Source organism: Diaporthe batatas, assembly GCF_019321695.1.
Source record: "Diaporthe batatas strain CRI 302-4 chromosome Unknown Contig00011, whole genome shotgun sequence".
Classification (NCBI taxonomy): domain Eukaryota; kingdom Fungi; phylum Ascomycota; class Sordariomycetes; order Diaporthales; family Diaporthaceae; genus Diaporthe; species Diaporthe batatas.
Window position 1 is genome coordinate 2,746,204 of NW_025408558.1, and position 26,088 is coordinate 2,772,291.

Here is a 26,088-nt window from a genome sequence, read left to right on the forward strand (position 1 = left end):
GCGTTTTGCAAAGATGTGTATGTGTACAGGCTTGTTGACCTTGTTGTATGATGCGTGTATTCCTGTGTCTTTGTCTCTCTCTGTGCGCTCGTGTGAATGAGTACGTACGTTCGCGTGTGTCTGCACACGGACAAAGGTTGCCGAGACTCCCCCCCCCCTCGTAACACAGATAGATACCCTGAGGTAAGATGGAACTTCCCACCAACACGTGCATGTGCATGTGCATGCAGCACGGCGGCGTGGCGATCTGGATCTGGATCGGAATCTGGATCGGAATGAAGAAAGGCCGGGCCAGGGGCAGATTGATTACTAGGGTGCTGCTTCTGTTATTTCTTCTGCCTGCTGGTGCCTGGCTCCCTGGGCTCCCCGTCGGCTGGATCCCCGTCAGCTTAGCTAGGTAGCTGCATGTCTCACTCGCACATTGCATCGGACCGCAGGATCAGCCCAGGGAAGGAATATTTGAACCCCTTGGGTCTCGGCCGGCTGTTCCGGTCGGGCCCTCTCCTCAGCCTCAAATTTGACACAGAGACACCTGGGCAGGGATAGATAGATCGATCGTTAACAACCCACCCCGTCCAGCACTCACTCACTCGCCTCGCTCGCAGCCACCAGCCACGGTGCGGCCGGCAGAACCAGATGTGGCGGGATCGAGGCGGAATTGGATGGACACCGAGGCGGTGGGTCGGATGGATCTTCAGGGACCCGTGCGGCGGCGTGTCTTATTTTCTTCTTCGTTTTCCTTTGTTGGGATCTGCTCTGCTCTGTGGGCTGTCCTTCCTCTTCTTCCTGTTTCTCTCCCTCGTGCTGTCTCTCGGAGTCTGAGTCGCTTGCTGTACACGGGTTGGCGGACAGGTAGGTAGGTGGGTAGGTTTGTGTCTTTGGTCTTGTCCATTCGGTCGGCTGAATGATGGGTGTGTCTCCTTCTCAGACAGACAGGCGGACAGACAGACAGACACACATACGCTGACAGGGCAGAGACACGCACGAGCTGGAACGCCCGTGGACCAAATACTGATAAACGCCGTGCCGGATCTTGATCGGGAAATTAACTGCACATGTGCTTTTTGTTTCTGTTTTTTCTTTTCCGTTCTTTTTCCTCCCCTTGTTTCTTCAGCGCCTGCTTCAGATCCGGACCACCACCGTCATCTCATCTCATCTGTCATCATCATCATCACCTGCGCGAGGAGGCGTCGTGGCACCCGCCGCCCCGGCGCCCTTGGTGTCGTGCATGGCCCTGACGCGGCGCTGCACCCACTCGTAGCAGCTGACCTCGTCGTAGCGCCTCACGCGGCCCGGGGAGGCGGCGACGCAGCTGTCGAGGACGGCGCAGGACTCGTCCATGTTGAAGCCGAAGAAGAAGGGCATGCTGACGCGCTCGCGGCCCCCGCCCCCGGTGCTGCTGCTGCTGCTGTTGTTGATGGCCCGGTGCACCGTCGACACGTACAGGTCGTTGGTGATGCGCTGCAGGTAATCCGCGATGTTGACGACAAAGGTCCCCGGGATGGGGGGCGCGTTGAGCCACTGGCCCGAGCGGGAGAGGACCTGCAGCCCGGGCACGGTGTCCTGGTGGAGGATCGTGAAGAGCTGGAAGTCTGTGTGGGAGCCTATTGAGACTTCTTGTTGTTCCTGGTCCTGTTGCTGCTGGGTAGTGTGTGGTGGTGGCGAGGGCGAGGGCGAGGGCGAGGGCGAGGGCGGGTGTTGCTGGCCCGGGGACTGTGGAGGGGTCGGGGGCAGCGGGGGGTAGTAGTTCAGGGCGAGGGCGGCGTCCGGGTGCGTCACCTTGCCGTCGAAGAAGGTCTCGTCCAGCTCGAGGGAGAGGGCGAAGCAGCGCACGAGGGCGCGGGCCAGGGCGAGGCAGGACCGCCAGTATGCCATGACGGCGGGGGCGAAGTGCGGGACTGTCCTCGTCCGGGACCAGGGGAAGCGCCTGTGAGGATCGTCGTCGTCGTCGTCGTCGTGGTGGCCGGCATCAGCATCCTCGTCGGCGTCCGGCTCGATGCGCAGGAAGGACCTCACCCTCGGCGGGAGGGACCCGAGCGACGGCACGGCCGGGTCGCAGCGCGGGTCGTAGGTCCAGCTGAAGGTCTCGCGGTTGTCGACGCCCTCGGCCGGGTTGATGCGCTGGGAGCGGGGCGGCTTGTAGCCGTTGAAGTAGGCGGACTGCGCGGCGCCGGCGCGGTCCTTGACGTCCTGGGGCTGGCGGAAGAAGGCGAGGCAGGCGTCGTGGGCGGCGTCCGTGATGTCCCGAGGGATGCCGTGGTTGCGGATGTAGAAGAAGCCGTTGTTGGTCGCCGCGGCGTGGACCCGGCGGGCCACGGCCCTGCGGGACTCGAGGGACGGGCTGAAGATGGCCGAGATGTCGATTATGGGGATCTCGGAGGGGGTTGCGTCGCGGGGCGGGGCGCGGAGGACGGTGCGGTAGACGGGGCCGTTGCCTGAGGAGAGCTGGAGCTGGAAGGTCTCGTCTGTGCTGGTGTTGGTGTCCTTGTTGTTGTTGTTGTTGTTGCCGAGGCCCACTTGCAGCGGTGCCGGGCGGGATGGTGGAGGGGGTGCCGTTTGTATGGCCATGTTTTTGGGGAGGAGATGGGATCGTTTAGGTTCAGTTTGGGTGCATGCGTGAAGAGGAAGAGGAAGAGGAAGAGGCAGAGGATGTGGTTGAAGGGATACGACCCGGACGGCTCGTTCAGATAATGCAGTGGGGAGCGTTGGGATGGTATGATTCTTTGGCGGCGGGTCTTCCGGCGTGGGGGAGGAGTTACAGCATGATATATATTCCAGTTACACCCGTGGCAGAGCAGCAAACATCGCAACCTGTCCCGGGCGCCGTGCTCCGTCGAACAGGTGGCCGTCAGAGGCGGTTGTTGTGGACGCGAAGACTGACACTGAGCCATACACACACACAGACACGCACGCACCACACCCACTCACTTCCCCCACACCGGAGCTGTGTACCAAACTCAAAATCATGGAACTAACTACGTAGCCCGGGGTCGGCCTGGAGTCTAAGCCAAGTCCAGGTGGCTCAGGGCTCAGCCGGCGCTCACCGGGTGGAGTTTGTCTCGATAAGATGTGACAGAAAACCACCCCCAAAAGCCATACCTGCGGCGAGGCTTCTGATGGGTTCCGGAGGCGGCCGCTTCCGTTGTGGCTCCCCCGTGTTGGCCCGCCCGGATTGTCCATTCACTGCCTCTCTCAGATTTCTGGCCCTGGTGGGCGCTCCCACGGTATGACAGTCCCGCTGCTGCTCCACCGCGCCGGGCCTGTGGGGGTGTTGGGTTGCAGTGGCTTTTTCCCTTCCCACCGACTGGTCCCTCCTGGCTTGGCCTTTTTCCCACACACACAATCCGCCGCGGGGCGGAGGCAAATCGGTCAGTTGGACTCCTCGTGAGTCCGGAAGGGGGGGCAGCCGAATTATTGGCTCATGGCAACGACAGCGTGAGGAAAGCCAATGGCTATATATTAGATTCCCCCATCTTCTTTTGCTGTTCCTGACTGACCCTTCTCCCCCGCCCAAGCCTGGTTCTGAGTTTATCTCACTAGTCCCGGCCACATGTTCTTGATCGCTTGCTCTAGTAGCTTCCCACGTGAGTTGTTCCAGATAGCCGGATCCCTTGTCTAAGACATCGGGGCTCACCCCACGACGTAAATGGCGTAATTTTGGTTCGCCAGGTGCAACATTACATCTCGTAGCTGATCGCGACGGAAATTTTATTGTGCCGCGTTTTTATGGTTATCTCTAGGCGCCACGGGTCTTTTTGAGGAGAAAAAAACAAAAGAACATGCCACTGGCTTTTGGCCTTTTTCATTATTTATTACCCGTGGTCTAAATGTTGACCTCGGAATGTTTACTTGTGCATTGGCTTATTTGATGCACCGAGGCCGGAATATTGGCCCTTCTGGATCGTATCTTGGCATTGCTGGACATGTCCGTGTGACCATTGTCTGGGCCATGAACAGATGCACGGGTGTTACAAGGTTCACCGACAATTACTCGTAACAACCGTGCAAGGCAGTGCGACGGGGTGTCAACGCTGTGTGTCATTGAGAATGCTTGGTGCTAAATCTCCGTGCAACTCGTGGTCTCTGACACGAGGATATAGCACGACTGTACACGAGCAGGTGTCATGTAGGAAACACTGCTGTCAATGACACAATGTTGCGCCATGCCGTGTACCGGCAAATCTAGTCTGCAACTACAAACACTCAGCAGTGTGCAGCTTTGCCTCTCTGAGTGGGTCAGCACCACTCACGGTCGTCCGCGACTGCATCTGCCCGAAGGGTTCGTCTTTGGTGATGGCAAAAAGGTTCTCAATTATATCACTCACGTTGAGACTCGGTCGGACAGTACAAAATCGACATGGGCACGCTCTCGGGCTTATAGGCCACTGTGAGTCAGTACGACAGAGAATCACGTCATGAAGACTACGCCTGGCTGATACATGCTACTGCCGTCTGGATATTCGTTGATTGTGAGATGGGTTGTAGTGGATCTGGTTCGGCATAGTATACATGTTTACAGGTCTGACGGTGTTGGGTAATTGCAGTAGATAGCTAACTTCGAAACGTCCTTTTGTCGCTTTGGTACTTGCTGGTGGATGCCCGCTGCTTGCATAGAATCACATACTAGTATGGGCCACTCATGGTCATATATTGGATGTTATCCTTGTTCTCCAAGTAATGATGAGAGATGATGATGAAAAAAACAAGTATTTTATGTGCTGCGCGTATCTCTTCGGAGCTTTGTTCACAGCTTGAACAAGCTGCCGAATCGGCAGCGAAACCGGCACTGATAACAATGATGTGATTGGAACTTGGGAGCGGGGGACATCCCGAGAACACCGCCCTTTTCTGGTTCTGGCACCCAACGTTCGGCTTTGCTTGTTAGCCATACGTATTGCATCGTTTCTGCAGCGGCTTCTGGCACTGAACTCGGTCGTTAGGAGACAGACAGATGGCGGACGCCGCAGTGTTCGCCCCAGCCGGATCGGCTTTGCCTCCGAGCTTCAAGGTGACCCACACCACGCCCTAGAAGCAAGACTTCAGGAGACACTTACATCCATGGATGCTGATCAACAGATCCCAGGACGAGAGCCAATATGTATACTTCCACTCGGGGGCCGAAGCTACATATCGGAAAGTGGCCGAGCACCCTTCATCCTTCACCACAATCCCAGTCATCGACTTGGCTGAGCTAGACAGCCCTTCTCTCGAGGCAAGGAAAAGGATCGCCAAGAATATCTACGATGCCTGCTCTCAATGTGGGTTCTTCTACATTGAGAACCATGGGGTCTCCCAACACATCATCTCCGAGACCCTAGGTCTACTTAGGCGATTCTTCGCATTGGACCTCGACGCCAAGATGGACGCCCACGTACAAAAGAATCCTGCTATTCGTGGTTACGAGCCAATGCTTGAGACGAGAAATGACCCTCGAACCAAGGGCGGCAAGTATTCAACCTGCACACACAGCTCGAGACTCAGGACACTAACTGTGCCGTGTAGACATGAAAGAGGCCTTCACGATGGGCGACTGCGTGATAGAACCCGAGCAGGATTACATCGGCAAGACGGGCCACGAGCCGCCATCTCACATCACCAAGCCGCAGAACATCTGGCCTTCCAGTGCACCCTGGTGGCGCCAGGGACTGTATCGATATTATGACAACGTGCTCCCCCTGGCCATGAAGCTCGTGGGGATATTTGCACTCGCCTTCGGCCTGGACGAGACGGCTTTCGACAAGGACTTCCAGTTCCCCATCACGGGCATGAGAGCCCTGTATTACCCACCCACCCCAGCCGATGACGAGCAGCCCAGCATTGGACTTGGTGCGCATGCCGACTTTTCATGTGAGTTCAGCTAGGCCAGACACAGGGATACGTGTACCTCAAGCAGAAAGTAAAAGAAGCTGACGCCAGCCGCCCCAGGGCTCACGCTCGTCCTGCAGGACTCGGTCCCCGCCCTCGAGGTCCTGAACCAGGACGGCGTCTGGGTCGACGCGCCGCCGAGGCCCGGCACCTTCGTCTGCAACGTCGGCCAGTACCTCGAGAGGCAGTCCAACGGGAGGTTCCAGGCGACCGTCCACCGGGTCAGGAACAGGACGGGCCGTGAGCGGTATTCCCTCCCGTTCTTCCTCACGCCCGATCCGGACGTGGATCTCGAGGTGTTGCCGTGCTGCGTCGACGAGGGTGAGGCTCCCAAGTACGAGACCATCAACGTGGGTGATTTGTACATTAGGAAGGTCTTGCCCGCCAGAGATAAGCACCCGACCAGTATCAAGTATAAGGATGTGCCTGAGGAGGAGTGGACGTATGATTTGTTGCTCACTTGAACAATTTGGTATGGGTAATAAATGGGACTGAGGTGCGGCTGGGGTGAGAGCTCCTTGCTAACTTGATTTGGCTCGAGTCAGCTGCAGTCTGGTGTGGCTGTCTACTGCATGTGTTGTAGCTGGGCGATAGTGGCGGGGGCAGTGCATGACACCTCACCAGCCAGGGATTCTGCCTAGCCGCCTAGACTGCTATATTACTAGACTATCTTGCCTTTTTCATAAACTTATGTGACTTTTGCTTTTATATTGCAATATTTCCGACCAAATGGATCCCGAAGACGTAGCCGCTTTCCTCGACAAAATCCACACGACGGAGGAGTCCCGAGCCGACATATTGCGACTTGTGCCTTCTGAGGATGCCGTGACTAAAACAGGCTTGGACGATGAGGCGATAGAGAGTGAATTGGGCGATGTCAGTAAATCAGTTGTCAAGCCACTCATTAGCAAACCCGTTTCTTCTTCATGGGGGCCATTTGTGCTCGTGTAAGCCGCGCACTTCAATACCAGCCTCCGCAAGAATTAAAGTTGATATCTGGTGATTGTATCAGGTCTGCCACTGGAGATCCTGCTTACAGGAGTAAGCCAATAAGCATATCCAAGGCATCATTTTCCACTATCCTGCTGGCATGTGGGCTTCCGTCATTCACACTGCTGGCATGCGGGATGAAGCGTTTCCACCTGTCGCACCACGTCCAATACGATGACGCAGACGGCAGCGAGCAACCCGTCGCGCTGGTGCTGCTCCTCCGCATCCCAAGGAACAGCCAGTCCGTCAGCATCGCCATGCGGATCCGCCTCGCCGACCTGGCCACCGTCGCCTTCGTCACGAGCATGAGCGAGGAGACAAGCAAGGCGATACAGGAGAGGTGCACGGAGCGCCGCCGCCTGCTCGCCAGGCACCCGCTGTACTTCCTGGCGCTGGTGTACGAGGACCGCTGCGCCGATTACAAGAGCTGGTTCGACGACATCCTGGAGGAGATCAACGTGGTCGAGTCGGCGACGGGCATGACGCGCAACACGTGGAAGATGCGGCTCTCGCCGCGGCTGCGGGGCTGGCTTGGTGATTATGACAACCTGCTGCGCACGCTGTACGCGAGCAACACCGAGCTGAGCCACTTCGACACCGTGACGACCTTCTCGGTCAAGCTGGGGGATTTCCTGCTGCGCGCGCTGGGGATGCTGGATGAGCTGCGTCTCGAGGGCGGGTTGGCGCCGCTGCCTGGGAGGGATCTCAGGGCCCTGCGGGAGAGGATTGCTTTTACGAGGTCGCGGTGCGATCTCACTGCTGACAAGACGAGGGAGATGCTTGAGAGGGTCAAGGGACAGATTAATGTGGTAAGAGCCAGCGGAATCCCAAAACGCCACGGGAGCCCGGTCTTGGTCTATCCCAGAACAGAGAGATTTGTCCTGCTGACTGAGTTGCGCCCCAGGCCTTCAACCTCGTCGCACAGAGAGACAGCAAGGTCAACCTCGCGGTTGCCGAAGACTCTTACCATGTCGCAACGCTTGCTGCACGCGATAGCGAGACGATGAAGACCATCACGGTGCTAACATTGGCTTTTCTTCCATCCACATTGGTCACGGTAGGCAAAGAATCCACACCGGACCGCCGGTCCTTCTCATCCGTATATCATGCGCAGATCTTGCCTCAGCTGCTGACCTGCAACAGTCCATGTGGTCTGCAGACTTATTCCAACTCGATCCCGCCACGAACTGGAAGGTATACGTTGGCGTGACGCTCGCACTTACAGCTGTCGTGTTTGCCGCCTGGTTCTTATACCTCCGGTACTCGAGCCTGAGGAGAGAAGAACGGCCTCTGCACATTGCTGGTGTGGGTTACATACGAGGAGGGAAAGTGGTTCATACAGGTGCTGTCGATCAAGACGAGGCTCCTGTGGACATCCGCAGGGAAACTAACTGGCACGATAAGTGAACGTTGAGGCTGGTTGGCACATTGCCGGGAGGAAATTGAAAGGGATATGCGCTGTTGTTAAAGGACCCCTACGGTCAACAGATCCACCTGCAGGTGGACAAAAATCAAATGTCGGAGAGGGCAGTAAAGTAAGACGTTTGAATGATTATTATTCCTTTTCCGGCTACAAGAGCCCCCGGATGCTATTGGACTGGCTCATCACCTGAAGCCCAGCACTTAGGGTTGCGATGGCCATTGTATACTGGAGCCGTCTATAGTAACGCTGAAGTTTATAAGGGCGCAAGAGATGCGCCTGGGTATCCTTTCCTCCACTCTTCAAATCATCCTCCAACGTTATGTCGCTAGTACAAACTGGACTTCTTTACAACGGCACCACTAGTCGTCAGAAAACTATCATGTCAGCACTAGAATCATGAAACTACCCATAGTGGGAATATACCTACAAATTTGCTGGGATAAACTTCATGATGAAGATGACGACGGCGCTGTGACGCAGGCGAGGATGACACCGGTCGCCCCGCTGAATGCAATGACAGTAGTCAGGAATTCGGTCTTGGAAATCTGTTCCTGGACGGCGGCCTTGGGAGGCTGGGTTGCGATCATTCGGCGCGCAATGTGCGGGCGCAGGGTGGTGAACAGACGTTGGGCGGCTCTTTGCTGGAACATTTTGGCTTTGGTGGCGTGCAGCGCAAAAGTGGATTAAGATGATCTGGGGGTGAGGGTAGGGTAGATTGGCTTTGCAGGGGATAGCCGGGAATTAAGATTTGGTGAACTTGAGTGGTTCGTGAAGACAACTTCGAGTCGAACAAGATATATGTGTATATGATATAGTTGATCAGATATAAATCGATGCAGGTGTCACCAGACTGGTTTATCTAGATCTTGTCGTGTTTCGCAGCAGTTTCACGGCTGATTTATGTATTGTCCCAAGATTGGGAACGCCCAGTTGGTGGTGGTGTGACCTGCTCAGCCGGCTGGCTGGTGGCATGTTGGGTCAGCCCATTTGCCCACTGTATTTCCCCATGGGGGCAGCTGTGGGAGCTGACCAGCACCCCGACCGCGAAGACAACCCGGGTCAATGGAAAAACACGGCTCGCCAATTGAACATGCACTGAGGGGGGCCTAGGTATCTTCCGCAGATCTGACAGCACTATTTACGGACACCACGCGACACTGCACTTCGCTGTGGCAGCCGTGGCGTGACATCGTCGCAGCCTTAAACGTTGCTCGAGTTACAGGTCTCTTTTGGTCGGTACAGCCCGATACACTGCTTTCGGATGTCATCTGATGGGTTGCAGATCCACCTGTTCGTGTAGAGTCCCACCGTGTTTTTAATACTAATAAGTGGGAAAATCGATTTCACCGGGGCTGCTGAGTAAGGCCACACCCGTCACAAGCTCAGACATCCGAACTGCTAGGTCTCTTTACACCCCGTTCTATACAATAACCATAGGTGTAGTAGCCATAGTCCTATACATTGAATCATACGAAGTTCCGTCTAAGTTCTCATATTTCCTTCAGGGGATGTGATGGTTTTAATCTAATAGTGGGCGTGAGATCAGGAATAGGACCGAGGCCAGAAGTGAGCGGACATCACCTGGGCTGTCAGGAACACCTTATTTTAGCTGGCTACACAACATAACCTCCTGAATGTTGCACAATCGAGGAGATGCTGACAATGAATAACCCCGCTTTTGCGCGATTTCTATTTCATCATGCCACGAACTCAAACATCTGAACCCTTTCACTGTTCAATCGCAGCCGCCCATCGAAAGACGGCAACAGTTCTCTCACAACTTCAAGTCAGAACCGTAATCACGTGGAGGAGATATCATGTCTCACCATGATCATTCAAACGAAAGCTCTGTCACGCCTCCCAAGGGACACGCATGGATCAACGAAGTGAAAGGGGCCTGGCGGACCTCTGATAAGGCGAGGTACGACTATTGCGTTCTGGAAAGCGATCGCCATATTCGCCTGCTCCATATAACCATCGACGAGCATGTGCCGTTGCCGCGGCTGAAAATCATAAACGTACCGCTTGACTCTGCACCAGCTTTTGAAGCACTCTCGTACTGTTGGGGCGACGACACAAAACTATACCAGATTCCTATCGAGACCGATCAAGACTTCGACACGAGATCTATCCCTTCGACTGACAGCGTGGCAACAGCCATGGTCTTCGTGCCACGTTCGTGCAGCACAAGATACATTTGGATAGACCAGATTTGCATCAACCAAGAAGATGACAATGAAAAAGGACAACAGATTGCCTTGATGGGAGAGATATACAGTACAGCGACCCGAGTTCTGGTATGGCTTGGTCCAGGCCTAGATCTTGGCAGCGACAAAACGCAGACTTCTGTTTGCTCGGCAGGCCTACAACCTGTCATCGTTGATGACTTGAATGCAGACCTGGAAGAACTTATGGGATCCGATGGACTCCATGCTCTATTCAACAACAACTGGTTCCAGCGGGCCTGGGTGGTACAGGAGTCATGTCTTGCAAGAGAAAAGCAAGTATTGATTGGTAAATTTTCGATCACGTGGTGGGGCTTGCTCCAACAAATACAGCGGGTTGTAGATACCAAGGATGTTTCCAAGTGCATGGATGTTTCCAAGTTTATGTTCCATTTGCACACCTGTCCCGAATGGGGGTATTTCGAGGAGGTGGCAGAAAACAATAAGCCTCGTGTATTTTGTGGGTTCCTGGCAAGATACAGTCAAAGGTTTATGGCAAGCGATCCGAAAGACAAAGTTCTTGCCTTTTTCGGTCTATGGAAGCCGCCCAGTTTCGATACCAAAGCCGCAACTCGAAGAGAAGAAACCACAGCAGATGTCTACACAAGATTTGCCACGTCTCTCATCAAAGATACCAAAGGTCTGGATATCTTAGCGGCGGTCGACCATACACCAGGACAGCATGAGAGAGACCCCACTATAGTGCCTTCCTGGGTACCACAGTGGGGATATACCGGGGACTTGTGGCAGTCTCCCCTTTTCCAGTTCCAGTCACAGGGGACAAACCTTGCCTATGAGTGGAACACATCGCGTTCGAGGAACCACCAATATCGATTTAACTCGCCAACTGCAAAAGAACTGCACACGCTCGGCCGAATTCTCTGGAAGATCGGCTGTGTGGCTCATCGAATCATGGGTGCGCCTCCTGATCCAGACAATTTGGAAAAGACCAAAAGGATACTCGGACTACACTCCGGTGCGCGAGGAATCACAGTTTCGGACGCGCTAAGGATACTGTTTCTCTGCAAGGGATTAAAGAGAACAGTCAAATTCACCGACTTTGAGCCAGGACTGAGAGGACCTCGAGGTATTGGGATCCTTCGTACATGTTTCCCCGAGGCCAAAACAGGGTCGGGGGCGAGACATCAAATCGAAGGGCTGCCTGAATATGACGGGGTCCCTGCATATGACGGGAGCCCTGAATCAGAGAACGCGCCTTCGGACTCACAGGAACATTCATACGAATGTGAAATAGATGACCCTGAGTCGCTTGGGTTTGCCTGTCTTCATGCATTTTATAACGCGACACGGAAGCGATTTTTCAATACTCAATGGTCCTGTAACGCGAATGTCGAAGGAGTTGACGGTCCAGTCGGCCTCGGTCCTGGTTGCATCGAGATGGGTGATGAAATTGCGATCCTGCACGGCGCAGATTTCCCCGTTGTCTTGCGCAAGCTCGAAGGCAGGGAGCAGAGGTATCAATTCGTCGGTGATTGTTATCTCGATGGTGTCATGTTTGGAGAGGCGGTAGATTGGGAGGAGAAAGACGCTGATGATATTATTATTGTGTAATCAGTACTTGTGTGTTCGTTGTGGTTTCGTTTCTAATTCTCATACAAATAAAAATGTGTGGCGCGTCCATACAGTGGCTAACGATCAAGACCCAACATCTAAAAACACAAAAAAAAAACACACAATGTCAATAAAAGTGCAGAGAGAACATTAGTACAATACGTTGGGAAGTGGCCTCAGCCTCGTGCTGCCTCCTCAAGCGAATCTGGACATTACGATCTCAGCATATAGTTCACAACTAACCAATTACAGGAACAGTCTCGAGTATCACTTTGATGAGGTATTAATTATTGAAAGCTATTGAGTTGAAAGAATTTTTAAGTTAGTGTGAAAGCCCCCTGAGCTTGCGGGTTTCTCAGTCCGAGGAGTCGAAATGTCTGAGACAACTCCACAATGCAACCGAGACATTTTGGTGTTGTCTAGAATCATAAAGGAATGAAGCCACAGGTGATTATGCCCATCAAAGATAACTGTACGTGTTGTAAATTCCAATGGGGCAGTCACCAATGTCGGCGTTCCCGATGTCCTGGAAATAGGTGAATGTTGTGTCATTGGTATAGGTTTCTATGCAAGGTCAGCTACTAGGTCCGTGTAATTGCACATGTGCAGTGACCGAAGGCATGGATAGCCAAGAACGCCAAGCAAAGGGATACACTCACTGCCAGCGACGCAGGTTCCGGCCGTCACAAAGCAAGGTCCTGTTTCCAGCGTGTAGACGAAACCAGGCTCCATGTGAATAGCTGGGAATGGAGGGTATGGACCCGGGGCTGGCTGGTTGTTGTAGGTTGTCTGGGGGCCTGAACAGACAAGTCAGTCATTACATCTTCGTGGGAAAGACCGTCTGATGGAAACCAAAGCACTAACCAGGACAGTCCCCAGCATTGTACCCCTCGAAGAAGAAACTGCCACCACCACTGTAGCTGAAAGAGCTTGTCTTTAGGTCTTCCAGCTTGGGGAAGATGAACTGCAGTGTGCAGTTGGCATCGGTGCGGCTCGCCGGGATGTCAAAGGTGAAGAGGGAGGCGATGTCGTTGGGGGTGAAGACGCCGTTGTACTGGTTTCCGAAGGCCTTGTCAGGCTCTGAGGCCGAGATCTGAGTGATGTAGTGAGGGAACTCGAACTCCCCGTCCGGGAGCAGCGCTGGGCAATTGGCTCTCGAGTTAAGGGGTGAGGAAGACCGGGTCCATTCGTGAGATGCAAGGGGCCGCTTTGAGACAAGGTCGAAAGGAGCCGCGACAGCGGAAGTGACCAGCAAGGAGAATGAAGCGAAGGTGAAGGTATTCATTTTGTCTGAATGTTCTGGACGGGATTTGAATGAATACTGGAATTTGCAGTGGATCAGGAGAACATAAAGGTACGGTGATATATCTCGGGCGATGCGCTGGTGGGCGGGCAAACTCGACTGTGACACTGCCAAATCATGCTGCCCAACGAGGGACAACACAAGGAGACGATGGTGTACTTATACGAGCTTCGGCCCTCTCACTGAGTCAACATTCCCAGCCCGAGTCTCGCGTGAGGGCGAAGTCGATCCTGCTTCTTCGCACCCCTCACAATTAAACACACATGGCGCTAAGCCCGCGGATCCCTGGGCTTAATTCAGCCCCGACGGCCAATTCAGCCTCCCGGCCACCAACACCAAGCCTTCATGCAAGAAGCAGGGCTTCTGGCATACTGTAATAATCAATTCATGTCAACACATGATCGATACGCGGCCGTGTCACTCGAGCACGGTCCCCGCGTGGGCTGCCCAGAAACGCCTCGCGGCACGCTTCCGTGAGGGCCGTTGAACCCCAACATTTGAATTGAGTTTTGAAACAAAACCTTCCAACGATTCTCAGACATAATTACGGCCTGCATGTCTGTCTCCCTTCCGACTCACTCTCCGGGGGAAAATAGCTACGAATGCAGTATGCTACTTACACAGCCCTAACTAACTAACTACTTACCGCCTGGGGCTCTGCAAGTCTCGGTCAAGGATTCTCAAGCTTGCGTTTAGTACGTAAGCTTACATGGCCTCAGCAAGAAGGCTAACGCCACGTATCCGGGGCTGTCGCTCAGCTCGTGTAGACGGGATGAACTGTGCGGCGGGCTGAGCTCAAGTGCTAGGTTGCCCCCTCGGGCCCCAATGCAGTGTTCGGCACCGTTTGGTGCCAGCGGGGACAGCTGACAGCTGACAAGTGACGGCGGGGACGGCGCACATGGTCGGGAGGCTGCATGGGGGGTTTTCGTAGGAAGAGAGGACATCCCGCAGTCGCCGTCCCACAGAGATTCCGGCGTGGGGTTTGAGAGCTATCTATCTGTCCCGGGCCGAGCTTATCAGCCAGTGTGCCGGGGCAGAGCCAGTCGTCTTTCAGCTGCACCGCGCTTGACTACTTGCTTATATATTATTTACCCAGGTACCGACTCAACTACCCCTCATCGTGCGGCGCAGGGCAATTGTGAGGCGGGCTTCGGTCCCGAAGGTGTTGATCGAATGATGCTAAAAGATAGTTTTAGAGCTTGGGGATTACGAGAGCATGCTAAGCATTACGGACCGGCGTATTATTCGGCACTTCAAGTGGGATGACAGCTTGAGCCAGGCTAGCAAAGTGCCCGAGACTGGGAAGTGAATTCACGGCTTGAACTTGGAATCGATTCCCGTAAGAGGCTACCACATTGGACCCGCCCTAGCCTTCTTGTTTTGTTTCCGGGTCGATTCAATGTTGGTACCTAGGTAGTTAGCATCGAAAGTGATTTGCTGGCCGTCAGTGATCAAGTGGGAGTAGTCAGTCAGTCACAACTTTCGTATCATTCGGATATGCAAGGAGTGCAAGTCACAGCTGCTTCAAGAGGCGTTGAACAGATGAACACTCCATCTACATGACCTGGCAGGCACCAATTCTGTCTCAAGGTTTGCGGATATAAATACACGCCGACGCAAAGCCAGTCCGAGTCTTGCCCCGATTGTCGACAAACTCACATTTTCCCTAAAAACGAAAGTTTTGCGTGGATTTACCATACGAAAAGGAGTTGCTATCCGTCAAAAACACTCAACACACCCCTCAAAGATATTTGATACCAACATGGATCAACAAGGCGTCTTGATCACCACCCTGGTCTGGGTCCTTGTAGCCTTCCTGGCGCTGTTGCTCGTGGGAGTGGTCATATACATGCTCCGGGACCCAAATTCGTGGTTCCCAGGCCGGTCAAATTCAGGACCGAAGGATGTTGTGTAGCATAGTGTAGCATGCGCTTAATTGAGACTAGGATTGAGAATAAATAAACAGTTTCCCCACCATCATGCCTGTTTCGAACAGGTGAAGGACTTCTTGTGACATGGCAACAAATAACGACAGCGCGTGTGAGGTGACTGGCTCGCAGCTTACGGGATCGTGTCGGCTTAGTGAACAGCCCGCGTACGAGCTAACACATGGCACAGCAAATCGAGTGGTAGAATCAAAGGGCGGAGCAAACAAATGAAGATGCTGACGGTAACACTTTGTCATTCTCCGTCATGACTACTAGTCGGGTGGAAGGTGACGGCGCCGCTATGACCCAGCTTCCACAGTCCAGTACATGTCACAGACCCATCATCTGTCTCCCCAAGCTGCTTAAAGCTGCGCAGGCCCCACGTAAACAAGATGCCGCATTGCTTGGGTTGTCAGTGAGCCGAACTCCCCAAGACGACGCCCATCATCCCCCTTCACTCAAACGTCCTCTGACCATGTGGATCTCCTCCGAACTGTTCTTCTTCTTCCTCGCGCTCGTCGTGGGCTGCCTGGCGTGTGGTGCGTACCTAGGAGCCAGCATGGCCCTGTGGAGCGCAACCGAGTGGGAGGTCCAGGGCCCCTGGGCTAGGTGGCGGAGGCACAAGTCGGAAGCAGATTGCGAGAGTACCTAGGTAATGACGAGGAGTCCGGTGCTCCTCGCCGAGGAGGCCGGTGAGGTGCGAAGAGCCATGTAAGTGCCCAGCCTAGATCGGTGAGTCAGCGGATAATTGTGCTTTCGGGCAAGATTCACCGCGTGTAATAAATAGCTTTTGAGTCGCTCGTCCCCATGCTTCTGTGTTGATGGAACGTCAGTCTAGGTGTGTCATTGACAACTATCTGCGTTTAGCCGCTGCCGATGAGCTAGACTCGGCCTACACGACTTTGATGGCATCGAGTACGATAAATAAGACGGGGCGCACAAGACGTCAAGCTACCAATCAGCTTAAACATACCCAAATTCAAGATCGGGCAGGTAGAAATCAGAGGAATCATACTTGACAAAACTCCGAACACCGAGAAACAGCACATCTTATCATGAGTACAAACAACACCCTAAATGAACCACATACATGCGCTTCCACGACGAGGTACGAGATAGCCATTGTCGTACTTTCATCGGTATTATTTTTCAGCTTGGTGGTCCACGCGTATCACCTTGGGAAGGCTCTCAACAGGTGGAGACGGGAGCGTGCCATCTTCTTGGGCAGGCTCAGGTATGGGTAGTAACCAATGTCCTGGGTGAATAGCGGTGGATGATGGGGCCTTTGCTTGTTTGTAGGTGGACAAGGCCTTAATATTTAGCAATGAACTATTGAATGATCGCTTTACTCATCATGCTTGGCTGACTTTTCACCTAAGTGACCCGGTGCGAATTAGTCCCCAGACCGTAGCAATGCTAGCAAGCGGTGGCCTGATAACTAACTACCCACGCTGTGAATCACAAGATGTGCTGGCCATGACGATGACCATCCTAATTCGCAAGACTTTGTTGTAACATGTCCGTTTGAAATGGACACGTCGGGGATTCAACTCGCGTCCATTTTTCAGACACCACCGTCAAAGGCCCAGACTGGGTTGAAGCACCCCCTCGTGCGGACCTCAAATAACTCCTGGTTTCGCTCTTGAGAGGCAGAGGAGGAGGAAGAAAGAGTTTCTACCAGACACCCACACCGTGACAAAAATCAGGGGGTCTGGGTAGGTAGTGAGTGACTCCCTGTTGCTGAACTGGGCATAATAACTTTGAATCACTGTGCCGTGAGTCCGAGGTTCCATCGCATCATCTCAAATCGAACACATGCTGAGACAGACAAAGACCCATCAATCCGACAATGGAACAGGACCGAGGAGCCAAACAAACGTTTACAAATAAAAGAAGCCCCCCGAAAAGATCAAACCACAAAAGCATCCCCCGCCGGACCTCCATCATCGATTGCTACATGACAAGCAACCCCGCTCTCAGAGCAGAGAATCAACAACTACAACAACAACACACACACACAATCTCAAACACAAATACAAAATGGAACCAAACACCCTCGTCTTCTGGGTGGTGTTCTCCGCCGTCTTCACCATCTTGGCGGTGGCCTACCTCGTCCTCGACAGGGCGGCGGCGCGGGGGGAGGGGGATAAGCAGGCGGGATTCCGGCAGCGGGCGTTCCCCAGGGGCTGGCTGCGCGAGGACGAGCGCCGCGCGTACTGGTCTGGCCAGGACGAGGGCGTCGTCGATGTAGGCAGCGGCAGCAAGGGCGGACCGTCCGGGTTTGAGGGTGGCGGCAGACCGTGTGGTTTTGATGGTGGTGGTGGTGGTGACGCGTCGCCGCTTCGGTCTCCGTCGGAAGCCCATGTGCGGCGTTGAGGGGATCGACGGATGGGGTGGTGATGGTGGTGGAGGTTGGAATAGAATGGAAGGGCGGGCTAGACTTGATTCATCTTCGGCTTATGGGCATATATCAGGCCCCCTGTCTGCGGATTATCGACTGGATGGACGGATGATAGCAGCCGTGCAGAAGACGGGCTCCAGGGACCTCATCTCGTCTCCTCCGCAGACGCCGATGCGCAGGGGATGGGAAGTCGTAGGGTCTTCAGTCAACGTTGAATTACTATAACCTCATTTGCCCAGCCATTTCGCGAGCACCCAAAGAACGCCGGCCCCAATGCAAAATATATGCCCGCCCGCCCTCTCTTTTCCGTGACGCACGTGTTTCGGACTCCTTACTTACTCACTCCCACAGCGTGACTTGCACTCGCTCACTCACTCGCTCGTTACCTCCGCCTGCCCTGTGTGGCCCCGCCTCCCATGCCGCCCATGCCGCCCATCATGCCGCCCATCTGCTTCATCAGGGCGTTCATGTCCATGCCGCCCATGTTGGGCATGCCGCCGGCCCCGCCTCCGCCACCGCCGAGCATCTTCATCATGCTGGAGATGTCGGGCATGCCGCCGGCGCCGCCGGCGCCGCCGCCCATGGACTGGAGGCGCTTCTGCATGGCGGCCATCTGCTGGGCCTTGTTGCCGCCGCCCATGGCGGCCTGGGCGCGCTGCATGTTCTTCATGTTGCCGCCCATCTTCTTGGCCATGCCGGCCATCATGCGCTGCTGGGTGAGCAGGTCCTCGACCTCGCGCACGCTGGTGCCGGACCCGCGGGCGACGCGGGTCATGCGCTCGGGCTGGTCGATGAAGAGCTTGCCGTCCGAGTCGAGCTCCTTCTTGGTCATGCTGTCGCAGATGTACATCATCCGGCGCAGCTTGGCGTTGCCCTCGTCGTCGTCCATGCCGGCCATCATGTTGCTCATGCCCGGGATCATGCCGGCCATCTTGGACAGCGGGCCCATCTTCATGATGTTCTGCAGCTGGTCCCGCAGGTCGCGGATCGTGAAGACGCCCTCGGTGATGTGCTTGATCGTGTCCTTCTGGTCCAGCTTGAGCGACTGCACGTGCTCCACCAGCCCGGCCATGTCGCCCATGCCCAGCAGCTTGGAGACGAACTGCTTCGGCACGAAGCGCTCCAGGTCCAGCATGTGCTCGCCCGTGCCGATGAACACGATGGGCGTGTGCGTCGCGGCGACTGCTGATATGGCACCACCGCCGCTCGCGTGGCCGTCGGTCTTCGTGATGATGATGGCCCCAAAGTCAGCGGCCTCCTTGAACGCCTTGGCCTGGGCCTCGGCCTGCTGGCCGATGCTCGCGTCCAGCACCATGATGGTCTCGTCGGGTTTTACGGCCTCCTGGATGTCGATCATCTCCTGGAACAGGGCGGCCTCCTGCCTGTGCCTGCCGGACGTGTCGACGATGATGACCTCGAACTTCTCCTTGCGGAACTTCTCGACGCCCTCCCTGGCGACGACGGCGGGGTCGGTCTCGGTCAGGCTGCCGTAGTAGGGGATCTTGGCCTTTGTGGCGTTCTGCTTGAGCTGGTCGAAGGCTCCGGCTCGGAAGGTGTCGGCGCAGACCATGCAGGACTTGAAGCCGCGGGCCTGGTAGTGGCGGGCCAGCTTGCCGACGGTGGTGGTCTTTCCGGCGCCCTGCAGGCCGACGAACATGATGACGTTGGCGCGGCCCTTCTTGGGCTTGAAGGGCTCGTTGTGGGGGTTGACGAGGTTGACGAGCTCGTCGTAGACGGCCTTCTGGATCAGGCGCTTCTTGTTGACGGCGGGGGGCAGCTCCTTGAAGTTGACGGTGGACTTTATCGACTTTCGCAGCTGCTGGACGAGGCGCACGTTGACGTCGGCTTCGAGGAGGGCGGCCGAGATCTCCTTGATCATGGAGTCGAAGGCCTGGGGGGGGGACGTTAGCAGTCAGTCAGTCACTCAGACAGGTCAAGTGGGGGGGCGCATCATGAGCAGCGGCGACAGCGAGGGTGGTGATGGAGTCGTCGCCGGATGGCACAAGGGAAAGGCACTCACCTTCTCGTCCAGGTTTGGTGCCCTGGTCAGGTCGGACACGGCCGTGTTGATACGGCGCCCGAGATCTTGGAGAACCATGGCGGCGGTGTGTTGGACCTGTTCTGCTGTGGGTGTTGGCGTTGCTTCGCAGCTGGACAGCAGAGTCGGCAGTGGTGTGGTCGGGGTGGGATGGCGAAGACGGGGGATGGGAAATGTCGTGGCCAAAGAGATGCGACAGTCGCCATTCGCCGTCACTAACCTTCTAGAAGCTCCACGCCGAATCGCGGGGTGTGGGTTGCCTGCCGTCGCGGGGGCTTAGCTAAGCACCGTATGTGCGCCGTAATTGACACCGTCTAGATACGGCACTAGCGTCCATACTTTCAGCCTTACTGGTTGTGCAGCAGACAGTCCTGGCCAACAGACATAAGAAACAAGTGGAGACAACTGGACGTGCTTCTGTATAGATCAATCCTGCTTACCTAGGTACCTTCATTTACCTTGCCTTTTTTTACACCAGCTTCTCTGTCATTTTAGTACCAGTCATAGCACCCACTGCCACCCCACCTCAACCGCTCTTCATTGACCATTCATCATCAGCCTCGTCGACATGTTCCCCAGCTTCGCACCCCGCCACATCCCAGGCCTCATGTTCGTCAAGCCACCCCGACCCTCTCGGTGAATATACTAGTACTAAAAACCCTCGCTGACAACAACCCCCATCGAGCAGCGTCGCCTCGACCATGACATTCGGCGGCATGTGGGCATTCCTCAACACCCAGGCAGCAATGCTGGAGTTTGGGTTTCCCGCCAGGATAGCCGAGGCGCCCGCAGCCGCCCCGGTGAAGGTGGTCGGCCAGGCCCGCGGGACTGTCATCGGCCTGCTGGTCTTCACTTTCTACTCCCGGAGCCAATTCGACCAGGTGGATCTGGCCATGGCTGTGACGGGCACCTATTGTGGCCTGGTCGACAGCTATGTTGTGTGGAAGGAGGGAAACCCTCGCAAGGCGCTGTTCCGCCTGGTCACTTCTGGCCTACTTGCTGCCTGGGGATGGGCTGGCTGGACCTCACCCTGAGGCTAAGTAGCTGCCCAGGTGATCCATATGAGACCGACTGGCGAAAATGATTATCGGAGGCGGAGAGTACTGTGATGTTTGGTTGACAGCTGCATGTAGGACACCCTGCACCATTAGGCTGCAATCGGCAACAGCTCTAGAGATTTCTTTCGGCTCATCCATGCCTACATCCATGACCTGCAGTTCTATACCTCCCCATCATTTCTTCAAGTTATTCTAAGCTTGGTTATTATGGCAAATTCTATGAGTAGACTAAATCAGACCGGCCAGCGGGCATCCATATGACCAACCAGATCTAGAGACTCTTAGAGATAATCTGCCCTCCATCATACCCGACAAGGCTGAACAGATAGAGATTCTCTACGCCTAAAAGGCTGCCCTAAATTAACTATCCCAGTTCTCCCTATCGATTCTAGTTCAAGAGCCAGCAAAGACAGTTTTCACTTAAAATAAGAATTTCGTCCACGAAGGCGGACACGGGCAATCAACCTTGGAAGCGTTTCTCCTGGAGCAGCTGCAAGTGGCCCTAGTCTTGATGCGTACCGCGCAGTAAACTCCCAACCCTCACTTTGGCCAGATGCAGGCCTTCATTATGGGTACCGTCGGGCTGATTGTTTCCCCGCCGAGGGGGGGGGGGGTGGCGGATGATGTTTCTGGAGGCGCTGGGAATGAGAATGCGGGATGGTAGGAGTGGTAAAACTTCTCAATTGCGTAATATTGCTTGCAACGCCTTTTACCATCAAAGCCTATGGTGTCTCATCAGGGCGTGAAATTTTCAAATAATTTAAGCTACTCGGGCTTGATGTGAGGCATAAATGGTGGAGGTAGATGAAGTAGCTTTGCTTAGCCGGTGTGGGTGACGCCCGAGAAATGCAACAGTGACAAACATCCGCACTGCATCCGTTATCATAGAATCCGGAACACTCGGGGGCATGATATCGGCCAGACATTGTTGAATAACTTCAATGGTACTGGTCCAATTCCAGGTTGGAATCCGAGCACTTTCAACGTGCGAGGGGGGACATCTGGATGGTGTAAAGAAGCACCATCACTTCCCAGGTTAGCTCTGCCATGAAAGTGACAGTAACACGACCAACAGCATTATGCCCGGTTCCAATAGCTAGGGCAGACCCTGGCCTGATCCACATTGCTGACATCCACTGTGTGTTGGTCGTCCTTCCTTTATAACCCCACTACGAACCAACACTGCATTCCTTCGCTGCCGGCTGCCCCTCAGGCCCTCTGGCCACAAGCTCAAAATCTGATGACCCGGTGGCCGAAGCATTCGAATCTGTACTCTCATTGCCCACTTATAAAAGTCTCCCGTTACGACATCTTCATTCCATGATATCCAGCCCTGCCCAGTACTAAATACAATAGTCTTTTCTCTTCCCAATCCCAGCAACTATGGCTTCCGAGTACGACATTATCATCATCGGTGGCGGCCCGGCAGGGCTTAGCGCGGCCGCTTCCATCGTGCGGCAAGACCACAAGACGATCATTTTTGATTCTGGCAAGTATCACAACGCCGGGGCAAAGCATATGCATACTGTTCCCTCGTGGGACCATCGTGATCCTGCCGAGTTCCGAGCTGCCTGTCTTGCCGATTTCAAGCGGTATGGGAGCGTTACTGTCGAGAACATTGAGATTGACAGTGCCAAGAAGAACGAGGACAGCACTTTCACCGTAAAAGGGGGTGGGAAGACCTGGACTGGCAAGAAGTTGCTTCTTGCCACTGGTGTCGAGGACGTCTTTCCGGAGATCCCAGGCTATGCAGACTGTTGGGTCTCGGGCATGTAAGTGTGTTCCTAGTTGGATGGCTGACTGTCTGGCTGTCCAGCCACTTCTCCATCCCGCAACGAACTTCACACTAACCAGCAACCCAACCAGCTTCCACTGCCTCTACTGCCACGGGTGGGAGGAGAAGGAACACTCGCCCTCCGCAGGGATGCTGGCCGAGGGCGACACAGGAAACGTCCTCGTCGCCCTGCACTTTGCCCGCCAAGCCCTGCGCATCGCGCAGCACGTCACCCTCTACACGAACGGCAACGACGAGCTGGCAGCGCAGCTGACGGCCGCCCTGGCGGCGGCGCCGGCCCCCATGACGGTGAACGCCAACAGGATCTCAAAGCTGGTCAAGGCCCCCGAGCGCTCCCGGATCACCCTCCACTTCGAGGACGGCACCGCGCAGACCGAGGCCTTCCTGGCCCACAAGCCCAAGACCCGCCTGAGGGGCGAGCTGGCGCAGCAGCTGGGGCTTGAGATAACGCCGATGGGCACGGTCAAGGTCAGCCCGCCTTTTAACCAGACTACGGTTAAGGGTGTCTTTGCTGCTGGGGACTGCTCGTCTCCTATGCATACTGTTACTTCTGCTCTTCACTCTGGGACATGTGTTGGAGGTGGCGCGCCGCTGCAGATACAGGCTGAGATGTACAACCAGGCCGCGATCTTCCAATGAAACCCCCTTCTGTTGGCAAATTCCTTAGTCATGGAGGTCCGTGGGTTGCCTTCCGGATCGGTAGATGGCTATTTACCCAGGTAGATAGCGAGGTATGGGCTCGGCGTGAGTGGGGGTCAGGTGGATGTATATTCGGTACAGAGACAGTTGTATCCGATAATATGAGCAAGATACATCACCATATTAATGCTCAATCTATCCTCGTACCTTCGATGATTTTGCATGGGATTCTGCCTTCTCCACTATGCATTGTTTTGAGCTAGTAGTTCGAAGACTGTGCGTCATCAGTCATCTCCCAGGCTACCAGAATTCTTTGTACTCGTGCAGAAAGAATACACAAATGGAAGCCCCAATACCAAGTGCAACAAGAGCAGCGACAATCGCATTCCGCCATGTGTTCTTGCGCAGCTTCATGCCTTTGAATATGTTATCAGCCAAATGAATAACGTGCGTAAACACCAGTGGCGCAGCCAGCAGACACACAAGGAATGGGATCATGAAGGTGACCCCTGAATCTGACACGGCGTATGTAACAACGGAGACGAAATTGAGCCACGCCAACAGGGAAAATATGACCAAGAACTCAAAGATGAGGAAAACTGTGATGCGGGTGGACTCGTCGTATGTCTTGCCGATGAGCGGCTGCGGTAACTGGAATTTGTTCGTCGGCCACTTTGTTTTAGAACCATTCCTCTTAGCTACATTGGTTCTAGTTAGTCACCAATCCACAATGCAATCTCAAATTTCGTGAGGATTCAAGGGAGTACGGCGCAGGTTACTCACCAAAATACTGTTCGACGATGGTAATTGCAGGGAGAATTAAAAGAACTAGTGGCGTGGTTTGCCCAAAGCCCCATTTGTTGTCTCCGGCCTCAATCAAGTCTCTGAAGAACCATTTGTTGTACACCACGAGATAGATATTCCACGATAGCATTATGAAAAGCCAGAATATCTGTTTCAGTACTCATTTGTGAGCAGCCCGTCGAGGTCATACGCGGATGCCGCAACCACATGCATGACTTGGGTAGACTTACATGCCCACCAAAGGACTCCAGCAATCTCCACACGGTTCGCAGGGTCGCGTGAGTTGAATACCAGAAAAAGTCAATGATAGGGTATTTTCTCATGTTCTTATCCATGGAGTGATTCCATTTACGAAACTCGTCCCTCGATGTGGATTGGTGTGCAAGAGCGCGTTTCCTCATGGGCCGCGTTACAAGCTCGAGCAGCCGTTTAAGGAAGGTGATGGTGGCCAGGCCGATAGACCAAGAGAGCCAAATTCCACCAAATGCAGTCATACGGGCTGCATATGGCCCGGATTCTTGCGGGAAATTGTAGTCGAAGAAACAGAGCGCTGGAAGTGTCATTCCCTCGGAAGGATGGGCGTATGACCCCCAAAGCCACTGGGGATGACCTGTTGGGACGAGCGAAGAGACCAACATCGCAAGCACAAAAGTCATGAGTGCAGCTCTAATTTAAATCGAAAGCCGACTGGCCTCGGGTTCAAGCTTGTGGAGCTGGGCTCTCAGGATCGGGATGGTCGCCAAGTGTGTGGCTGATGTGAACCAGACGCACTCTACCATGATCTGCCAGTGATAGGGGTCCATACTACACCCCATAGTAAACGCCCCCAGAAGGAGAGAAAAGGCGTTTACCAGCTGAGCGTCGCTGAAACTAACAATGATCTGTTCATGTTGTCATTAGCCCCATCTTGACACTGCTTGTTTGCCTGTAGGAGCCAGGCTCACTCTCTCAAGCGCATCTCCATTTGTGCGCCAATTGGGCCGCTTGGCATGTAGCCACCTCAGGAACGAGACATCGAGCTTCGTCCATATGTCCAACTGGTTGGGGTCGACGGCAGAGAGGTAATAGACCACGAGCAGTACGAACGTGGCCAGTGCAGGCAAGGTCAACCCGATAAGAACCTACGCTTTTGTGATCAGTAGGATCAACAACGGCAAACTATTACTTTAAATGGGGTGGGGGACGCCTCACTCCTATTCCAGCAACGTCTGGGATGGAAATTAGATCCCCATGTTCGCCCGTCAGTGCTCGACTGCAGTTGCACGGATATCCCATGGTGCGGGAAGCTCAATGGTGATAAGACTACTGCTGCTTTTGGAATTGGACTTTAGTCAAAGAACCATGAAACAGACATGGAATCGAGGGGTTTGCCCCGACAACACATATGGGAACTGACCAGGCGTTGCCTTCTTCTCTGCATGCCGCTGCGCAAGGCCCACGAGACGTTGCCTTGGTAATGTCGTCTTCGTACTGGATGCAACTACATGAAAGAGTCAAGCCTTGCAAGATGAAAAGGGGGCCGCGTATGTTGCAGATATTTGTGTATGCAGGCAGCGCCGAAAATGCGCTTGGGGGATTCAGCCAAGCCCAAGTGCTGACACTCACCCTATCAGATTCCATCGGGGCTTGCAGTCGTCGCGCATGGTAGGCTCCCAAACTGTCTCCGCAGCAGTTCTAGATCATCTTTGTGTCGCACAGCATACGCCAAGGCCCGAGACAAAGGTTGTTCAGCTCGTGTGCTGCGGTTGCACGACGTTGTAAAATTAGAAACACAGTATATTAGAGAGATTAGTTGGCCGGGTGGCAATGGGCGTGAGGACTTAGACTGCGCCGAGAAAGCTTCGATACATGTTGTACAACATTATCTAGACCCTTGGGCGGTTGCGTTGGCATTAGTGGCTCGATTTCTCAGGCACCGTTTCACCTACGCAGACAGGCTGTGCCCATTTTGCATCCAATCCAGCGGTGAATTAGTTAATCTTGTCGTGCGATGTTGATTGGGAGGAGAAAGGGCGGAGGCAGTGGTATGTGACACCGATGGCTTCGA

At 54.5% G+C, this 26,088-nt stretch overlaps 11 protein-coding genes across 11 annotated transcripts; 6 read left to right on the top strand and 5 right to left on the bottom strand.

Moving 5' to 3' along the window:
- Positions 1-32: 32 nt before the first annotated feature.
- Positions 33-2,850, bottom strand: KVR01_009120 (uncharacterized protein). The gene has a single exon (XM_044781742.1). The coding sequence runs from the start codon at positions 2,566-2,568 to the stop codon at positions 1,153-1,155; it is 1,416 nt and encodes a 471-aa protein (XP_044641622.1). The 5' UTR covers positions 2,569-2,850; the 3' UTR covers positions 33-1,152.
- Positions 2,851-4,848: 1,998 nt separating this feature from the next.
- Positions 4,849-6,469, top strand: KVR01_008998 (uncharacterized protein). The gene is made up of 4 exons (XM_044788782.1): positions 4,849-5,008; positions 5,084-5,444; positions 5,503-5,847; positions 5,926-6,469. Exons 1-4 carry the CDS (start codon positions 4,952-4,954, stop codon positions 6,327-6,329), a joined length of 1,167 nt encoding a protein of 388 aa, XP_044641500.1. The 5' UTR covers positions 4,849-4,951; the 3' UTR covers positions 6,330-6,469.
- Positions 6,470-6,567: 98 nt separating this feature from the next.
- Positions 6,568-8,415, top strand: KVR01_008929 (uncharacterized protein). Its single transcript, XM_044782071.1, has 4 exons — positions 6,568-6,812; positions 6,878-7,664; positions 7,760-7,912; positions 7,999-8,415. The coding sequence occupies exons 1-4, from the start codon at positions 6,595-6,597 to the stop codon at positions 8,260-8,262; spliced, it is 1,422 nt and encodes a 473-aa protein (XP_044641431.1). The 5' UTR covers positions 6,568-6,594; the 3' UTR covers positions 8,263-8,415.
- KVR01_009565 (uncharacterized protein) lies at positions 8,393-9,134 on the bottom strand. Its single transcript, XM_044788979.1, has 2 exons — positions 8,706-9,134; positions 8,393-8,652 (listed from the first exon to the last, which is right to left on the bottom strand). Exon 1 carries the CDS (start codon positions 8,926-8,928, stop codon positions 8,725-8,727), a length of 204 nt encoding a protein of 67 aa, XP_044642067.1. The 5' UTR covers positions 8,929-9,134; the 3' UTR covers positions 8,393-8,652; positions 8,706-8,724.
- An 877-nt stretch (positions 9,135-10,011) lies between these two features.
- Positions 10,012-12,075, top strand: KVR01_009612 (uncharacterized protein; the record flags this gene model as incomplete). The annotated part of the gene is made up of 1 exon (XM_044791587.1): positions 10,012-12,075. The coding sequence occupies exon 1, from the start codon at positions 10,096-10,098 to the stop codon at positions 12,073-12,075; it is 1,980 nt and encodes a 659-aa protein (XP_044642114.1). The 5' UTR covers positions 10,012-10,095.
- Positions 12,076-12,386: 311 nt separating this feature from the next.
- On the bottom strand, positions 12,387-13,576 carry KVR01_009034 (uncharacterized protein). The gene is made up of 3 exons (XM_044781677.1): positions 12,940-13,576; positions 12,735-12,872; positions 12,387-12,639 (listed from the first exon to the last, which is right to left on the bottom strand). The coding sequence occupies exons 1-3, from the start codon at positions 13,358-13,360 to the stop codon at positions 12,536-12,538; spliced, it is 663 nt and encodes a 220-aa protein (XP_044641536.1). The 5' UTR covers positions 13,361-13,576; the 3' UTR covers positions 12,387-12,535.
- A 3,311-nt stretch (positions 13,577-16,887) lies between these two features.
- KVR01_009430 (RNA-binding signal recognition particle subunit SRP54) lies at positions 16,888-19,954 on the bottom strand. The gene is made up of 2 exons (XM_044789423.1): positions 19,728-19,954; positions 16,888-19,598 (listed from the first exon to the last, which is right to left on the bottom strand). Exons 1-2 carry the CDS (start codon positions 19,803-19,805, stop codon positions 18,090-18,092), a joined length of 1,587 nt encoding a protein of 528 aa, XP_044641932.1. The 5' UTR covers positions 19,806-19,954; the 3' UTR covers positions 16,888-18,089.
- Positions 17,347-17,682, top strand: KVR01_009527 (uncharacterized protein; the record flags this gene model as incomplete). The annotated part of the gene is made up of 1 exon (XM_044792351.1): positions 17,347-17,682. One exon carries the CDS (start codon positions 17,347-17,349, stop codon positions 17,680-17,682), a length of 336 nt encoding a protein of 111 aa, XP_044642029.1.
- Positions 19,955-20,152: 198 nt separating the features above from the next.
- KVR01_009091 (uncharacterized protein) lies at positions 20,153-21,156 on the top strand. Its single transcript, XM_044794544.1, has 2 exons — positions 20,153-20,354; positions 20,434-21,156. The coding sequence occupies exons 1-2, from the start codon at positions 20,314-20,316 to the stop codon at positions 20,777-20,779; spliced, it is 387 nt and encodes a 128-aa protein (XP_044641593.1). The 5' UTR covers positions 20,153-20,313; the 3' UTR covers positions 20,780-21,156.
- A 1,030-nt stretch (positions 21,157-22,186) lies between these two features.
- On the top strand, positions 22,187-23,237 carry KVR01_009494 (uncharacterized protein; the record flags this gene model as incomplete). The annotated part of the gene is made up of 2 exons (XM_044781258.1): positions 22,187-22,575; positions 22,670-23,237. The coding sequence occupies 2 exons, from the start codon at positions 22,187-22,189 to the stop codon at positions 23,235-23,237; spliced, it is 957 nt and encodes a 318-aa protein (XP_044641996.1).
- Positions 23,238-23,437: 200 nt separating this feature from the next.
- Positions 23,438-25,555, bottom strand: KVR01_009399 (uncharacterized protein). Its single transcript, XM_044792780.1, has 5 exons — positions 25,438-25,555; positions 24,986-25,352; positions 24,272-24,922; positions 24,021-24,189; positions 23,438-23,935 (listed from the first exon to the last, which is right to left on the bottom strand). The coding sequence occupies exons 3-5, from the start codon at positions 24,695-24,697 to the stop codon at positions 23,538-23,540; spliced, it is 993 nt and encodes a 330-aa protein (XP_044641901.1). The 5' UTR covers positions 24,698-24,922; positions 24,986-25,352; positions 25,438-25,555; the 3' UTR covers positions 23,438-23,537.
- Positions 25,556-26,088: the final 533 nt, after the last annotated feature.

Excerpts from the sequence above, each read along its gene's own strand:
- KVR01_009399 (XM_044792780.1), bottom strand. The coding sequence starts at position 24,697 with ATGACTTTTGTGCTTGCGATGTTGGTCTCTTCGCTCGTCCCAACAGGT. Across the intron at positions 24,190-24,271 it reads TGGAGTCCTTTGGTGGGCAT|ATATTCTGGCTTTTCATAAT; the intron begins GTAAGTCTACCC and ends GTACTGAAACAG. Across the intron at positions 23,936-24,020 it reads CATCGTCGAACAGTATTTTG|CTAAGAGGAATGGTTCTAAA; the intron begins GTGAGTAACCTG and ends GAACCAATGTAG.
- KVR01_009034 (XM_044781677.1), bottom strand. The coding sequence starts at position 13,360 with ATGAATACCTTCACCTTCGCTTCATTCTCCTTGCTGGTCACTTCCGCT. Across the intron at positions 12,873-12,939 it reads CAATGCTGGGGACTGTCCTG|GCCCCCAGACAACCTACAAC; the intron begins GTTAGTGCTTTG and ends TTGTCTGTTCAG. Across the intron at positions 12,640-12,734 it reads CGGAACCTGCGTCGCTGGCA|AAACCTATACCAATGACACA; the intron begins GTGAGTGTATCC and ends GACCTTGCATAG.
- KVR01_009091 (XM_044794544.1), top strand. The coding sequence starts at position 20,314 with ATGTTCCCCAGCTTCGCACCCCGCCACATCCCAGGCCTCAT. Across the intron at positions 20,355-20,433 it reads CGCCACATCCCAGGCCTCAT|CGTCGCCTCGACCATGACAT; the intron begins GTTCGTCAAGCC and ends CCCATCGAGCAG.
- KVR01_009565 (XM_044788979.1), bottom strand. The coding sequence starts at position 8,928 with ATGTTCCAGCAAAGAGCCGCCCAACGTCTGTTCACCACCCTGCGCCCG.
- KVR01_008929 (XM_044782071.1), top strand. The coding sequence starts at position 6,595 with ATGGATCCCGAAGACGTAGCCGCTTTCCTCGACAAAATCCACACGACG. Across the intron at positions 6,813-6,877 it reads TGGGGGCCATTTGTGCTCGT|GTCTGCCACTGGAGATCCTG; the intron begins GTAAGCCGCGCA and ends TGATTGTATCAG. Across the intron at positions 7,665-7,759 it reads TCAAGGGACAGATTAATGTG|GCCTTCAACCTCGTCGCACA; the intron begins GTAAGAGCCAGC and ends GTTGCGCCCCAG.
- KVR01_009120 (XM_044781742.1), bottom strand. The coding sequence starts at position 2,568 with ATGGCCATACAAACGGCACCCCCTCCACCATCCCGCCCGGCACCGCTG.
- KVR01_009430 (XM_044789423.1), bottom strand. The coding sequence starts at position 19,805 with ATGGTTCTCCAAGATCTCGGGCGCCGTATCAACACGGCCGTGTCCGAC. Across the intron at positions 19,599-19,727 it reads CACCAAACCTGGACGAGAAG|GCCTTCGACTCCATGATCAA; the intron begins GTGAGTGCCTTT and ends TCCCCCCCCCAG.
- KVR01_008998 (XM_044788782.1), top strand. The coding sequence starts at position 4,952 with ATGGCGGACGCCGCAGTGTTCGCCCCAGCCGGATCGGCTTTGCCTCCG. Across the intron at positions 5,445-5,502 it reads TGACCCTCGAACCAAGGGCG|ACATGAAAGAGGCCTTCACG; the intron begins GCAAGTATTCAA and ends TGTGCCGTGTAG. Across the intron at positions 5,848-5,925 it reads TGCGCATGCCGACTTTTCAT|GGCTCACGCTCGTCCTGCAG; the intron begins GTGAGTTCAGCT and ends CAGCCGCCCCAG.